Source organism: Aythya marila (genome assembly GCF_965140915.1).
Source record: "Aythya marila genome assembly, chromosome: 4".
Taxonomy (NCBI): domain Eukaryota; kingdom Metazoa; phylum Chordata; class Aves; order Anseriformes; family Anatidae; genus Aythya; species Aythya marila.
Window position 1 is genome coordinate 42252972 of NC_139045.1, and position 16763 is coordinate 42269734.

At 44.9% G+C, this 16763-nt stretch overlaps 1 protein-coding gene across 2 annotated transcripts in view; it reads right to left on the reverse strand.

Annotated features, from left to right (window-relative positions):
• The window catches only part of FAT4 (FAT atypical cadherin 4), a 142308-nt gene extending 136033 nt beyond the window's left edge, over window positions 1-6275 (reverse strand). For both annotated transcript variants that reach the window (XM_082759456.1, XM_082759457.1), the window contains exon 1: window positions 857-6275. In XM_082759456.1, coding sequence (XP_082615582.1) covers window positions 857-6139 — 5283 coding nt within the window. In that variant the 5' untranslated portion in view covers window positions 6140-6275. The remainder of the gene's footprint in view (window positions 1-856) is intronic.
• Window positions 6276-16763: the final 10488 nt, after the last annotated feature.

Below are 16763 nucleotides of genomic sequence, written 5' to 3' on the forward strand. Positions count from 1 at the left end.
CCTTTCACAACAGGTCTCTCAGTCTTCACGTGCAAGATGGCAAGAATGGTGTAAAATTTCAGGTCTGTCATCCAATTGCCATACTCTGTGGCAATTAAAATACTTGCACTTCACTGCTGATGTCTCAAACCTGTTTGCTGCTCAAGCTAGTGATATAGAGCACATTTAAAGACCCTCGAGTCAACGCCAAAGCAAATTGCTTTCTAATAAGGAAAGGTGCCTGCTAAACTGTTACACTTTTTCAGTCTGTCACACTAGAGAAGAGAAACAAGAGCATTTTCATGCTCATCTGTGCGGGTAAAGAAGTAACGGTAGATTAGAGATGCATGTGGAGATCTGTCTGAGGGGCTTCACCAGGAAAACCACAAGGCAGGCTGGAGACACTAAATGAACTGTTCAGAGAGCAATCCCCTCCTGGCCAATCTTCAACATCTTTCATTACTGTAATCATGTCAGTATTTTGGTTGTAACTCACACAGGAATACAAAGACTTAAAATAATTAATGATTGCTAAAATGAGAAGGTGTGCAAAACTCATGATATGCCTGTGATTAAAGCTTTTAGGACCTAAAGCATTCAGTACCCAAAATGTATTTGGCCAATGTTATGCCTATAGTAGTCAAATTTGAGCACTATGGCCAATCCTCTCTGAAATTCCTAGAGAGGCAGCTTCGAGGGGAAAAAAAAAATGTTTGAAGTATACAGGCTGAAAGGTTTTCTCTAATTAATGAATCAGCAGACTTGGCATTCAGGTGTTCTGCTGTGCACTAATATTTATAAAATATTCAATTAAAACCATATACGTTAAACAGCTTATTTAGAGAGCAAACACATAATTATTGAATAAAAGCTATACCTCTGCTCGTTGTGTGCGGGGCAAAACTGACGACTTTTCAATGGCATAAACATCCACCAAGTAGAGACGCGCTCCTTGTTCCCTGTCCAAAATGGCAGCAGTCTGGATGACACCGGTATGGCGCCCAATGGTGAAGAGGCGCCCCAGGCTCTTGTCTTCACACCGGACAGACACGATGTAATATTCCACCTGGGCCTCAGAACCCCGCGGACTAGCCGCTTCTATAGATATCACGTTTGTCCCAATAGGCTCACCTTCTTTTAAGATGGTTATGTATTTCGGCTGGGTGAAAATAGGCCCATCAACCCCTTGCAGAATTATAGTCATTTCAGTGGTAGATTTCCTCCTTTCGGGGCCAAGATCCGTGGCAGAAACTATGAGATTGTATATGAGCTGAGAGGGCACCAAAGCTGATGCTACTCTTAGGTCTCCGCTATAGCGATCCACAATGAAGGTTTCGGTATCTCCATTGATTATTTCATATTCCACCTCTCCATTGGCGCCCTCATCAGGATCTGCAGCAATAATTGTTGTTAGGATCGAACCGATCACAACCGAAGGGTCAGCCGCAAGAGCGTTTTGCGATATGAACACAGGAACATTGTCATTTTGATCCGTCACTAAAATGGTCACGTTCTTCAAGGCAAATCGCCTGGACTCCACAGGAACAGCCTGATCAGTGGCTTTGACTGTTAACTCAAAGAGATTAGCAAACTCACGATCAATTTCAGCATTGGTAAATATTGTTCCTCTGACTTCATCTATACGGAAATGATTACCTCTCGGCATCTGTTGAATGATTGCGTATGTCAACTGCCCATTAATATCCGCATCTGGGTCATGAGCAGTCACAGAAATGACAGAACTACCAACAGGTATGTTCTCAATAATAGATTTAAAAATGTCCCCTGGAGGAAAATTAGGAGGGTTGTCATTAAAATCCCTAACGTGTATTACCACTGACATTGTAGATGACCGTGGTGGCCTTCCGTGGTCCTTTGCTGTTATATTTAGCTTATACAATGACTGCGTCTCAAAGTCCAATTTCTTTGCAAGAAAAATACTACCAGTGTTGGGACTGATGCTAAAGGTCCCGTGATTGTTTGTCCCTGTAATGCTATAATGGAGGTCAGCATTGTCACCTGAATCAGAGTCAGTGGCAGTGACAGAGGAAACAAGTTCACCAACTCTCATGTTTTCCAAAACATCCACTAACAAAGTTGATTTAGGGAAGGAAGGACTGTTGTCATTCTCATCCAATACATCAATGCTCAATGTGCAAGTTGAACTTAGGGAAACTGTTCCAGAGTCTACCGCTTGGATGACAAGAGAATACGATGCAGTAGCTTCATGATCTAGCTTGCCTACTAAGGTCACCTGGCCTGTGCTGCTATCTATTGCAAACTGTTTTTCTTCATTTCCCTTGATTACAGAATAGTGAATCAATCCATTATTCCCTTCATCAACATCTGAGGCAGAAACCCTCAGAACTTGTGTTAGATTTGCTGCCAATTCTGATATTGTAGCTTGGTAGAGATCTTTCAAAAATTTGGGGGCATTATCATTGATGTCTTTCATGTAGATTTGTACAGTTGCCTGATCCTTTAGAGGCTTTGGCAACCCCTGATCTGTTGCTATTACTGTAAGACTAAATACTGCAGCTCCCCGCTGCCTCATAAGAGCTTCCCTGTCAAATTGGTGAGTGCTTCTTATTTCCCCAGTTACCGTGTTCAGCTCGAAATCTGGTTGCATATGCTCGAAAGAGTACCTGACTTCACCATTTGGCCCAAAGTCTTTGTCTACAGCATTTATTTTACCCACATATGAACCACCCCTCTGCTCCTCTTCAAAGTAAAACACATAGTTGGTACTGTTGAACAATGGCCTGTTATCATTTACATCCTCCAGAATTACCGTAACGTTCACAGTAGCATTGAGCGGTTCTACCGCCCTATCAGAGGCAACAACCAGTAACACGTATCTTTCCTGAAGCTCACGGTCCAGTTCACTCTTTATGTACAGCTGTCCATCTGGGAAAATGCCAAAGGCATCCCCAGTATTTCCTTCAATTATGCTATAAGCTATCTCACCGTTCACTCCCGAGTCTTTGTCAGAAGCCTGCACCTTGAAAAACCGGGAATTCACAGGCTCTGACTCCAAAATAGTGATTTCATAGGAAAGCTGGTCAAACACAGGAGGGTTATCATTCACATCATGGACAGAGACGGTCAGGATAAAATTAGAGGACAGCTGTGGCACTCCCATATCCGAGGCCAGGATTTCAACCTGGTAAGACCCAGCATTTATGTCCAGTGGTCCTATTAAGCTTATAGCACCTGTTTGTTCATTGATTGAAAACAAGCCCTTTGGGTTTTGCTTAAGGCTGTAAAGAACCATGCCATTAACACCTTCATCAGGATCAAGAGCTTTAGCCTGGAATATGGTATGCCCAGCTTTCCAGTTTTCAACCACATTTACACTTTCCACCGCATGAATAAAGTGCGGTGAATTGTCATTTAAATCTTTGACTGTTATATTGACCAGGGTGTCTCCAGTTATTGCCCCGCCACTAGCCACCACTTTCAGCTGGTAAAATGCTTGCTCTTCCCTATCAATAATACTGGCTGTGGTGATCTGCCCCGTCGCTCTGTTGATGGCAAACATGCCCCTTTGGTCACCTGTTGTAATAAGGTAACTGATATTGGTATTGAGGTCCATGGTGGAAGCAAAAACAGTACCTACATGGTAACCCAGGGCAACATTTTCAAATACAACAAAACTGTACATGCCCTGGCTGAAAACAGGTGGATTGTCCTGAGTGTCCAACACAGTGATGGTGACAATGGCCTGGTTCTGTGACTGCAGATGACCACCATCAGTGGCCACAATCTGCAACTGGTAAGCAGTTTTCTCCTCCCTGTCAAGAGCTATTTTAGTTGTGATGACCCCTGTCTGGCCATGGACCTGAAACCTGGAGGTATCTCCAGCTGAGATACTGTACTTGACAGTCCCATTGGGTCCCAGATCAGGGTCAGTGGCAGACACTGTGGTTACATAGGTTCCAGCTGGCTCATTTTCCTGGATATGGGCAAAATACTGGACAGGATAAAACACAGGGCTGTTGTCATTCACATCCAGGAGGCTCACGTTAACCCGAGCTACTGAAAAAAGGGGAGGAGAACCCAAATCAGTAGCTAGGACCTGCAGGGAAAAGTGAGCCTGCTCCTCCCTGTCCAGCTGTGAGATGGTGCTGAGCTTGCCCGACACTGGGTCCAAGCGAAAAATCCTGCGAGGGGACACCAGGGGTGGGCCAACCGCTGCCACTGCTGGCTCAGCTTCCTGCAGGGAGAAGCGGACAGTCCCGTTGTCCCCCAGGTCCCCATCTGTGGCGCTCAGGACCAGCAGCTCAGTTCCTGACGGGGAGTTCTCAGCCAGGGACACCTGGTAGCCCTCAGGCTGGCTGAAGCGAGGCTTGTTGTCATTGACATCCAGGATGGTCACCACCAGCTGCGCGTAGGAGAACTTGGGCTGCACCCCCTGGTCACGCGCGCTGATATTGAGCACCACCTCAGAAGCTGTCTCTCGGTCCAGCCCAACGGAGGGGGACGCACCTGCAGCATGCCCAGCGGTGCCACCCTCGGGGCCGGCTGTGGTGACCAGCCCGCTGTGCTCGCTGATGCGGAACCAGCCGAGCTCGTTGCCCGAGACGATGCTGTACTTGAGGTTGGCATTAAGGCCTGAGTCACGGTCTGTGGCACTCAGGCCCCGCACGTAGCTGCCCAGCGGCACCTCCTCGCTGATGTTCACCCTGTACACCGACTGCCCAAAGACAGGGGGGTGGTCATTAATGTCATTCACAAAGATCACCAGGCTCGCCACCGACGAGCGGCTCACAGGAGCCGCCACCGCCCCATCAGAGGAAAAGGAAGAAGTGGGGGAGCCAGGGGGTGGTGGCGGGGCCCCGTAATTATCAGCCACCGCCACCGTCAGGTTATAGGCAGGGATGCGCTCCCGGTCCAGCGCAGCTGCTACCTTGATAAGGCTGAGGTTGGGTACCTTGCTGCTGTGCACCTCAAAGTGCCGCTGCTCGTTGCCCGCCAGGATGGACACAGAGATGTTCCCATTGGCAGCAGGGGAGTCAGCATCGCTCACCGTCAGCAGGGCCACCACGGTGCCAGGGGCTGCGTTCTCATCCACGGAAGCAAAGCGGGAGGTGGCCGGGAAGTAGCGAAACTTCACCCGGGGCTCATTGTCATTAACGTCCAGCAGGCGGATGAGGGCCTCGGCACGGCCACTCAGTGCAGGCACCCCCCGGTCCGTGGCCTGCACCGTCAGCGAGTACTGCTGGCGCGTCTCATAGTCCAAGCGCTCCCGGATGCGGATCACCCCGCTCTCAGGGTCCACCTCGAACGGGAGGCTGCCAGCCCCCTCCCCACCACCGCCGCCACCGTCACCTCCTTCCAGCCGGTAGCGGATGTCAGCGTTGGTGCCTTCATCAGCATCAGTTGCTGCCACCTGGAGAACGCTGGCCCCGACGGGTGCATCCTCAGGAACACGTGCCTGGTAAAGGGTCTGGCTGAAGATGGGCGGGTTGTCATTGATATCCTGCACAGTGACGTTGACCTGCAGGTACCCACGGCGCCGGGGCTCGCCCTTGTCCTCTACCTGCACCAGCAGCTGGTAAGAGGGGGTGGCCTCACGGTCCAGCCCACCCCTGGAAACCAGGTGCAAGAAAGCTCCTTCACCGCTGGGGTTGAGGGTGACGTTGAGCCGGAACCGTCCCTCCTCGTTGCCAGCCACGATGCGGTAGGAGCTGTGGTCCACGCCGTTGGTGCCGCTGTCGGCGTCAGTGGCCGTGTCGAGGATGAGCTGCCGCCCGCTGCCCGTGTCCTCCTTGAACGTCACCACGATGGAGGGGTCGGGGAAGACGGGCGCGTTGTCGTTGAGGTCGAGCACCAGCACGCGTACCTCGCTGGGGTAGGTGGGCTGGCTGGAGAGCACCACCAGGTCCACCACGGCGCTGGCCAGGCTCTCGCGGTCGATGGTGGCGCGGGTGTGCAGGGCGCCCGACGTGGCGTTGATGGCGAAGAGGGCATGGCGCTCGCTCAGCCGGTAGGTGAAGCCGGGCCGGGTGGCGATGGTGCCCACCCAGGTGCCCGCCGGCTGCTCCTCCAGCACCTGGAAGACCTGCCGGGGCTCGGCGGCGGCGCCCAGCGGCAGCAGCGGCAGCAGCAGCGGCAGCAGCAGCGGCGGGGCCCCGCGGCCGGCGGCGGGGCGGCCCATGGCGACCGGGGGGGCGCCGCTCCGCGCCCCTTCCCTCGCTCCCTCCCCGCGAGGCTCCGCTCGCCCTGCCCGCCCGGCGCCGCGCTCAGGGGCCGCGCCGCTCCTCCTGCGCCCGCCGCCGCCGCTCGGGGGCCGGGGGCCGGCCGGGGGCTGCGCTCCGCATCGCCGCTCAGCAGCGGCCGCCGAAGCTGCTCAGCAGCGGCCGCCCCGCCGCCGCCACCGCTTCCTCCATGCCCGGCTCAGGCGCCCAGCGGCGGTCCAGGAGACGCTGCCGAGCCCCCGCCGCCCCCCAGCCGGCTCCGCAACCCGCGGCCGCGCCGCCCGCTGCTGCCGCCCGGCCCCAACTTTGCGGCGCGCTCATGGACCCCTTCCCTCTTGACGCCCGGGACCGCTCCCCCCCCGCCGCCCATTGGCCGCCAGGCGCCGAGCAACGCCTCCATCCCCGCCCGCCGCCCGCCCACCGCACGGCACCTGGGGCAGGCGGGCACCGCCGGGGGGGCGCGGCACGGACCGACCCCACCCGGCAGCGGGCATCGGGCACCGGGGTGGGGAACCGGGGGGCCCCCAGGACACGGGTGGCGGGGCGGCCAGAAGCGCTCCGCGGCTGCTGGGGGGTCATTTAACTTTGTTTTACTTTGTTTGCTTTTCTTTCGTTTGTTTCATCTTACTGTATTTTACTTTATTTTGCTTTTTTTAAAAAAAAAAAAAGATATTTTTTTTTTCTCTTATTATTGTTTTTATTATTTCCCTTCCCTTTCCCTTCCCCATCCCTTACCTTTTCTCTTTTTCCCCGTCCCAGCCCGGTCCCGTCCCGTCCCGGCGGAGCGGAGGGGGCAGCGCGGGTGCCCCGCACAACCGCGTTCCCCGAGCGCCCTCTGCTGCCCACCGGCCGCCGCTGCCCGAAGCAAAGGAAAAGAACAGGAGAAGGAAAGCGAATATACGGGGAGCTAGTTCAAAGCACCAGGTTTACGCTATCGCACACACTTGCAAATAACGCCCGTCAATGCCAGGTGCTGGAGTAACGGAAGGTGCCTCTTTCATTGCATAAGCACAAACAGTAAATGCAAGATTGTGCAATTATGCATGATACTAAACTAAACAATATCCATAGCAATGTTACAGGCCTTGCAGTTTAATAGTTGCAATTATGTTGCTGATCTCGCATGATGACTTTAAATATCAGCAAGTTGTTTCAGAAATGGAATTTGCTTAAGCCTTTTGTGCCTATGGATGTAAAACTATCCTTGGTGTATCTCTAGATACCAGCCACCCACAACCATTAAAAAAAAAAAATGTTCTTGAAGTGTTTCAGCACATCTAAATTTCATAGGATTCAGAAAGTGTTTTTGCAATCAAAATGCTTACAGAAAATTGGATTAAATTCTGCAGCTGAGTTTTAATTACCAAAACAACTTCAGGCAGAAAACGTTGATAACATTCTTATAACAGCTGTATTAGATTTTTAGGAATAGTTTATGTATCCAAAGTTATGAAATTGTTTAAGGGCAATTATTAATTTATATATTTATTTTAGTTTTAGCAAAAAGTTATTTTAAGGGCTAGGAAAAACAAAACAAAAAAAACCTGTTGAAATCAGAGCAGCTATGCTAGATATAAAACAAAACAAAACTTTCTGTGCTGCCACTGGCACTGTCAGCAGGATGTGTTTTAAAGGAGTTAATGGACCAGCGCAATAAATTCCTTCGGCTCAGTTCTCTCCTCTGTCACTACCCCTAATTTTGCCTCCTGAAAAATGAACAATTTGTTTATATGAAGACTCGGATGTGAATGTTACACACACGCTGTTACTTCTACATGCCATCAGTAGAAAAGACAGCCTGTGACAGAAGTGAAAAGCCAGTGAGAAAAGCTCGTTTGCCAGCCGCAGGATCACAGCCAGCACCTCCCCTGCATGCAGGTCGTGCCGAGCAGCTCAGATGACAACAATCCCGACGGCACCAAGGACCCCCCAGCTTGCCTTGAGAAAGAGTGGCTATGAGGAGCTCGCCAAGGTAGGAAGCAATATAGCAGGAGAGAAATCATTTATTGCCCCTGGTAGCTTTTGTCCCTGTTATTGAGCCTGAAACTAAAACAAGCCTATGATTTTGTTGGCATACGAAAGCCGCTAAATAACTGAAGCTCGTGGAAATCACGGCCATCTCCTGTGCTACCTGAGCTGCTTCAACCAACTGCAGTTCTGAGCACTTCAAGAAAGTTTTTTGCTTAACTTGAATAAAGTTGGAGAGAGAAAAAAAAAAAAGGTCTTAAACCTCAGCAAAAAGTAATAAGTAAAAAAAAAAAAAAAAAAAAAAAAAAAAAAAAACTTCCCTGAAGCCCAGTGCAAGCATTGACCCCTTTAGATTAAAAATAATAACAACTTTAGACACCGTTAAGGCTATTCTAGGAAGTGTTTCACCACTCATAACCTTGTAAATACAGAAATAAAGTGAAGAAAAGGTCATTTTGCACTTTTCATGTTGCCTAAAATCCTGTTGATAACACAGCCCAACACTTCATCAGGGTTTCACCTCCAGATACAGAAAAGCAATCTAATCCTCACACCGTCCTGCTCACACTCCCCTGCAAAACCTTAATAGTGCCCTCACAGGGTCCAGTGTCAACAGATCAGCACATCTGGCTGTTACGTTTCATGCGTTGCCAACGCTGTGCTACCAAAAGTGGCCGGTGATACTGCTGAAACGTTGTGCAAGGAGGCACCAAAAGCACAGAAGCTGATGAATGAAATAAGAAGCACTCATATTTTGGAGCAACACATTATAGGGAAAAATAAAAATAATTAAACAAATAAATAAAGCACGTTTCCTTCCTGTGTAAGCTAAATGCAGATTGAATCTGTACCTCTTATCACACAGAGTCCTAAGAGGCCTCAGGCTTATGATCAGATATTACAAGAAAGACAGCATTTTACCCTGCAGCCAGAGTAGAAACCAGCTATGGATTCAGCAGATCTGGTGGATCTGTCTCTGTGTTTTGCACTTGCCGTGCTGAAGGCAAGACCACAAAAGCTCTGCCTGTTTGATGCACCGTACTCCTCAGTAGGGACTCGGCACTGGGCATTTCCCCTATTTCTTGAAGGCAGCTGGAATCCCCCCACATTTCCATCCTCTGCGTGCTGCGGCTTCATTTATGGCAGGAGGTGTCAGTCCTTTTCGGAAGAACTCAATCTTTGTGCCTGCCTAATGGCATTCCTGTGAGGGTGGGTGGCAGAGCTGGAAGCTGTTCAAAGGACAGCCTGGGTCTTCCCAGGAAGCAGTTTCTAGTTTCACTAGTTTCACCCATATGATATATAAAGGAAATTTCACCTCACAGCTCCGGGAGGGTATTCCTGTACTCCTACATACAGCAACTGAATCCATTTTCTTATCGTCAGCCCTGCACCGGGGACCTTTGTAGTCAGGAAATGGGGCCAATATCTTTTCCAGCTTTAGCCTGTCTGAGAGATGCACCCTCGGCTGTCCTGCTGGTGTGATTGACGCTCCCTGTTCCTATACATACAGAGTTACACCACACTGAAACGCGGGCTGCTCTGAGTTCAGCTCCCCGCACAGTGAGGATAACCGACAAAGCAGACTGTGTGGGGATGCTACCACTCCTTTTTATGTTTTCATATGGTGTAGGCTATACCTCAGTCAAAAAAACATTCCAGATTGTTCAGAATAAATGACATAACTGACTTACCATTTGGCTATACCACATATTTTTCTGACATTTTTATCAAAATTAATTCCATTTTCTCCCAGACCACTGATAAAAATCTAGAACGATATTTGACCAAGACTAGATGGTTTCTGACAGATGGTTTCTACTACAACAAGGATACCTCTTTTTTTTTTTTTTTTTTTTTTTTTTGTCCTATTCCAGCAGTCCAGTTAAGTTAGCCTGTTGAACACAGTCTGCTCTCTGAGCAGAGATATTTTATCAGGACTCATATGGGATTGAGTTAAATGCTATAAAGAACCCTAGTATCACTACTCACAAAACTAGTATCAAACTCAATATTTATGTGATTTTGTCTGTTTTTTTTGGTTGTTTTTTTTTGTTGTTGTTGTTGTTTTTTTTTTTTTTTTTTTTTTCTTAGATAAAGCCTATTTCAAAATGTGTCACAAATCAACTTGGCATTCATTGCTCGAATTCTGCCCTCGCCCAGCACAAGAGTCTTCCATGACTGTATGACAGACAACAGACTAACCAGCTTGTCCTTTCCAGCCTGTCTGAACGTACATTATTAACTGTTTAACTGTCTCTTAGTATTTTACTGATATGTTCAAGGACTTTTAAAATGAGCAATCCAGGTCCTGCATGCCAAGAATTATTCTAATATTTTTTTCACTTTTTTTTTTTTTTTTTTTTTTTTTTTTTTTAATGCAGCTTTACTGACATTTGTGTACCCAGTCATAAGATGCCAGGAAAAGAGACAAGTCATATAATTACATGTTGAGTGTACAGCAGCTGCCAGGAATGGACGCTATCTTTCAGTCCATTGAAAGCAGTTAGCAAGAATATTTGTTTTTATTTTATTATTATATTTTTTCTCAGTAGGTATCAGTCATTTCTCTAAGCCATGCTGTCCTTTAGGCTTAGTGCTATGTAGGAATTCAATACGCTTAATTTTATGACCTTGAAATATGCTATAGGCTTCTAAACTAGCACTGGATGTGGGGGTTAAGATTCAAGCTGCATTTGCTGGTCCACATTTGAGGTCGATTGCCTAAGCTCTGTTTATCCTGGGGATGGACCAGGGGAGTGCAGCCTCAGCCACCGTTCACCTGGTGGTGGTGGCACCTTGCTGGCATCGTGCCCTGGCACCACCACATATGGCCACCGAGCACCATCCTTGTGTCATGCTGGCAAATTGGCCTGGCCAGTGAAGTCTGCAGGCTTTCTATAGCAATGACCACTCCCTTCAAGAAGTAATTTCATTCTGAATTTGTCATGTTGTGGGAGGGAAAGTTTTCAGGCAGTGAAGGGTAGATTTCCAGTTGTAACTCACTAGAGTTTCATGTGCTTTGTCAAGTATTCTGCAGAAGCCAAGCTTACAGTTCTTGACTTGTACTGTAAATATTGTTTTTGTTATATGTCTCTCTTTTTTTGTGTTTGAAGCAAGCAAATGTTTTCTTCATCATTGTTCCAGAGTGTGTTTTTCCAGGAGCTTTTACCACAGGACTAGCCTTGCCATTACTCACATAAACCAACATTTGATAATTTGTTGTTGTTGTTGTTGTTGAAACCTATGTTCCACGTCCTAATGACAGTCCAAGACAGCTTGTTTTATTAGCCCATAAAACCCCTCCCTCAGAGGTGATATTTCGATGTTCTGGCAGAGCTTTATGGAAGGTGCTATGACAACCAAGTTGCTTGAGAATTGGGAACATCCTCAAAGGAGACCAAGAGATCAGTTTTCAGACAGTTTTATCACAGGCACATTTTGGAATCTATTTCCCCCCCACAGTGTTATTTCAGGCCCAAGACCAGCATGGCGATAGGAAATTCTAGGTCTTATAATAAAATTGCGAATTTCCCACTACAAAACTTGATGGCAAAGCTGGGTTCTATTAAATGTGTTGGGATTTTTGTTGTTGTAGTTATTTTAATACACAGTTGCAAAGGACAATTTCCCATGTTCTCTCACCCACTTGTACAGTTTCATGATTTCCTAGCTTTTTATCTGAATTGTATTTACTTGTCATATTCCTCTGCCTCATCTGAGACACCCTTTTCTTAAGAGGGTGAAGCATCTGTTGATGAATGGGTAAATCTAATCTTCTTCAGTTCTTCTGCTGAGCTTTCTATCTGTTGCTTCCTTTGATTAACTTCATTCAAATTAGAAACACCATTTTGTATTTCAGTCAGGGGAAGATACGGGGGAAAAAAACAGCTTTACTCCATTGCTTTTAGTTGTGACATACCAATATAATATTTTCCTCAGGAAGAAGTTTATCAGTAACTGAAGCAGAACAAATAGTGATTTAAATCAATCACTATTGATTACAACCTTCTCATTATTATCATTTTGCCAAAAAAACAGGTCTGCACATAAGTGGCCAAATGTGGACAACAGTCTAGGTAAGAATTAGCACAAGCCAGCCCATAGACATGAGCAAGTGAGGCAGCGGTGTCATTGTAGATAATTTAAACCTCCTGACAAGAGGATTGTTTCTCTTCCATTGCCTTTCATAAGGACTTTCAGATGGCATTCATGGATCTCCTGAGGTCCACTCATTGTCGGTTGAAGGAATTAATTAAAATCCATGGATGTGAGTATATGCGATTACTATTATGCCTAGAAAACCCTGGGCTCCCAGGGACTTAGGTTGGCATAATCAGCTCCACTCATACGCTTTTGTAAACACTTTCATGGGGCTCAAAGCTATGACCTCAATGCAGAAAATCCTTCTGGAAACTGATGCAATATAGGAAATATGGGAAACCCTATCTTCAGTCGTGGGCAAGGTTATTATTCTTGACATGCACACCCACTTTTCACTGGTTACAAAAACAGCTGACAGAAGTCTGCTTTTTCTTCATTCCCTTACACAGCCCCTGCTGTCTTCTCTGCCTTACAAAAAGGGAAGCAGGGCACTTGTGTCCTACCAAGGCTGCAGGGGGGCTTGCAGTGACTCATGTGTCACTATAAGCAGCGTGTCCTTAAAACAAACAAACAAACAAACAAACAAATAAATAAAAATAATTCATCACAGAGCCTTGCTATTGATGCCCCTGTTTAGTCTCCACAAGACTCAAGTTCTCTTTGCTCTGACCCTGCAGATTTTAGGCTGGCATAATTCATAATGTGTTACTGAGGATCATGTTGTCTTTGGTAGGAGCATCTTTGGTAGGTAGCAGCAGGATCAACCCTTTTGAGTCTGATTCAATTCTCAGTTGTCTTCCCAGTCACACTAATGAGAGATGAATTGGCCTTTTTGATATTTAGCACTTAATAGACCAGCAGTGTTTGGAAAAAAAAACATTAAAATGTTTTTTTCCAGCCATGTTTTATAGCCTAGGAATATACTGGTTTGAGCCCAGTAGATTTATTTTGCAACATCTGTCTGCAACAGTATGTTTTCTTTTTCTTTTAACAGCCAGAGTATTCAGCAGTGTTCTTAACTGTGTATGGTGGCTATGGCACTGTTGTTTCAAAATTATGTCTTCTTTTTTAACAGCCGTGGCCTGGTTGTTGGTGAAATCTTACTGAAGTCAGCAGCTGCCCCATTTGTAAAGGTTTTTAAAGAGATTCTGAAAACAAAACACAACGCAAAATAAAAACCATAGAAAAGCCCAAAACAGATAGAAATCCTCTGCTTCCCAGACAGGACACTGGGACTTCCTAAGGACATCTGATTTGGCCAGGAGACAGGAAGGAATTATCCAGGGTATTACTAATGTTTCTTTACCGTTTTTGTTTTTGTTGTCCTTGTTGTTTTCATTTCTTTTAAGTTTTATTGTTCTGTTTTCCTTGGAACACCGTTTTAAGACCCTAAATAGCAGCAGAAGGTTTGTATCGCTCTCTTTTTCTGCTTTCACTGTAAAATTTCCACAGATCAAGTTAGAAGTTTGAAAGAGAACTGGAAGATACTGGAATATGTGGCATGTGCATCCACCATTGGGACTCAGCACATGACAAATGGGAAGCACAAATTACATAAAAGCTTTGGTAGTGTTCTATTCATAGTATGCTGCTTATAAGAAATGGCAATGCTCTCATCAATTTTAGACTGAAAAACCTACTAATGATTTTGATACGGAAACTGTAATTTCCTAGATACCCACCAGATGGTGTAGTACAGCTGCGAAGTAGCATAATCTCTGAGTTACTGTTGCCTATGCCATGAACAGATACTATTGCTAACTCATAAATAATAATTAATTTTGATAATATCCCAGAAGCTCAATTTCAACTTTTTTTTTTTTTTTTTTTTTTTTCATAATTTCTGTGAACTTTTGGAGAACTTTTCGTTGCTTGTTTAGCCTTGCTATCTATTTTGAAGAAAGAGAATGAGAGCATCTTGTTACTCCTTCAGACATCTGTATACCACACTGTTTGGATACAGTTCTCTTGTCCAATCTGTTTAGTAACCACTGACAGTTGGACATTGAGAAAACCAACTATTTGTCTTGAATCCTGCAAATCTGTAATCTGGTTTAGTGTATCAATTACTGTGAAGCTGCTGGGCTTTTACTCTGTCTTCATAAGAAAAAGATGCCTTTAAATCAGAAATACAGCCTATCATCCAGTACAACAGCTGTGCAAATCAACAAATCTGAAAGTTAAATCTGTCCTTTGGAGTCCAGCAGCTTTACTGATATGTGTGATATGTGGTGCTTTACTGACTCTTCTCATGAAGCCATTTTTTTAAGGAAGCTGAGTAATATACCCATGTTTCAAATGCAGTGTTTGAAACAGCAAATCCATTCAGCTAAAATTGACTTGGAGTTCGGAAGAAGAAATATTTGTTATAAATTGGACATATAATGGCAGTTATTTCAGTATCACAGAATCACAGATATGGATGTAATTAGAGGATAAAGAAAAAAAAAAGAGGGGGGAAGGAGAGGAACAGTAAAAAAAATAAAGGTTTTCACATATGTTACTTTAATTTATACATTTTCAAGAGCTATTTCTACTGGTCATTGTATTTCTGATCTGCAGAGCTGATAGCACTGTCCAAAAAGCAGCTCCCAGTTCCCAGCACCCTGCAATCTCCCAGTCAGGCACTGAAGTCCTGGAGCAGTCTGAGTCTCTAAACCCTTTCTTCAGGGCTTCGCTTGCAGCTGCTTATAAACCTGAATAAATGAGCTTCTATTAAGCTATCGATACAGTGACTGATAACAGCTGTACAAAGCTCAGTCCATGCTAATTAAATTCTTAGACTCATCATTGGAATACTTTGTTGTTATCTGCTCAACCCAAGTTGCTAATAGGTAATAATCTTTGAAGGAACAGCAGGGGGTAAATTTATGTAAGAAAGAGAATCTGCATAACATTCAAAAATGCATACAGTCTATAGGAAGTAACAGATTAAAAAAAAAAAAAAAAAAAAAAAAGCAGACATTTTTCATCATTTTTTTTTAAACACCTTAGAAAACCTGTGATGTGTTCAAGGGTGCAAAACAGCATGCAGGCTCTGTACTGAGTTGTATGAGATGTAAGTGTTGCATAGGCTTTACCTTACATCTCCTTAAAGCAAATGACTATTTCACACTCAATAAAAAAAATAAAGCTCTCAGAATTAAATCAGGCTCAAAATAAAATGGAACAAGATATTTATGTCTTTGCTTCTAGAATGACATGACATGGAGATTTATTATGAAGGCTTTTTTTTTTTTTTTTCCCCTAAAAGGTAAAACTTTGGAGCCTTCAGGCTGTAGAGAAGGTGAAATATGTTATGGTCTATCATAATTCATTCATTTCATATTTTATTGATTAAGGTGGAATTTTATTTTTACCAAAAAAATATATAATATTAATATTCTAACATATTATGAATGTTAGGATAAGGCATAGCTACTTTATATCACTGTTTAATCTCATCCTAAAGTACACATGTATTACACTAAGGTGTAATTACAACAAACTAAGTGCTAAATGGGGACTGAAAGTGGGTGTTGGGAACTTACATAAATTGACAATGAATGAGGAGGAATGGTTACTTATCACTTGAGAAGCAGCTGCATGGGTGCACCCCGTGAGCTCCGCTCCCTGTGGACAGGGCAGTGATGCTGCCAACAGCTCACTGGCCACACATCCCTTGGTACACCAGGTCCCTCACCTCCCTGCAGGGCTGCTTGCAGCTCCAGAGAATAGGTGTCTGCAGAGAAAGAAACAGCAAAGCATAGCTGTACAGGGCAACCCTCTGCAGCACAAGTGGAATTTGATGACGCCAAGGTGATGGGTTAATTTGATATTGGTCTAAACATGAACTTTGTCCTGAAATATGTTCAAGATGTTCATATACATATGTGCAAATTCATATGAGCACTCCAGTACACACAATATAACATGAACTTCAATGGAATTGAAGTTACTTACCATTACCTAATGCAAATAGGCTACTCTTGCCTTAACTTTAAGACTTTAAGAGACACAATTATGCATATATATATATATATACAGATTAGAAACTGCTTACCCCTCCTTCATAGTGAATAGTCTCTGGGGCACATAGAGCCTGTCCGATACACTCAGAATATTTTTACTTAGTTGACTTTGACCTGATTAACTAAAGCTCTTATGAGGCTTATGCCACACCATTTGGATGCACAATGTTACAAAATAGACTATGAGACAGAAATGTATTTTGTAGTGAGGTTAGTGAACTACAGGAAGAGAGAAAGCTTTAGCAAACGCAAAGTATTATGCAAAATCTGCAGGTAGTACTTCCTAGAGAAAAAATACCTAGGGGTTGTTGGTAACTGCGACACGGATTACAAAGTACTTCTTTTTTCCTTCCAAATTCTATAAAATTGTAGCATCTTTTGTGGTTAGGAAATGTAAATCATTATTAATTATTTTTAAATCAATGTAACATTAAAAAAAATAGATTTCATATGAGTTATTATAGGTCTAAAAATTAGAAATTAAGCCCAATAATATAGAGACATT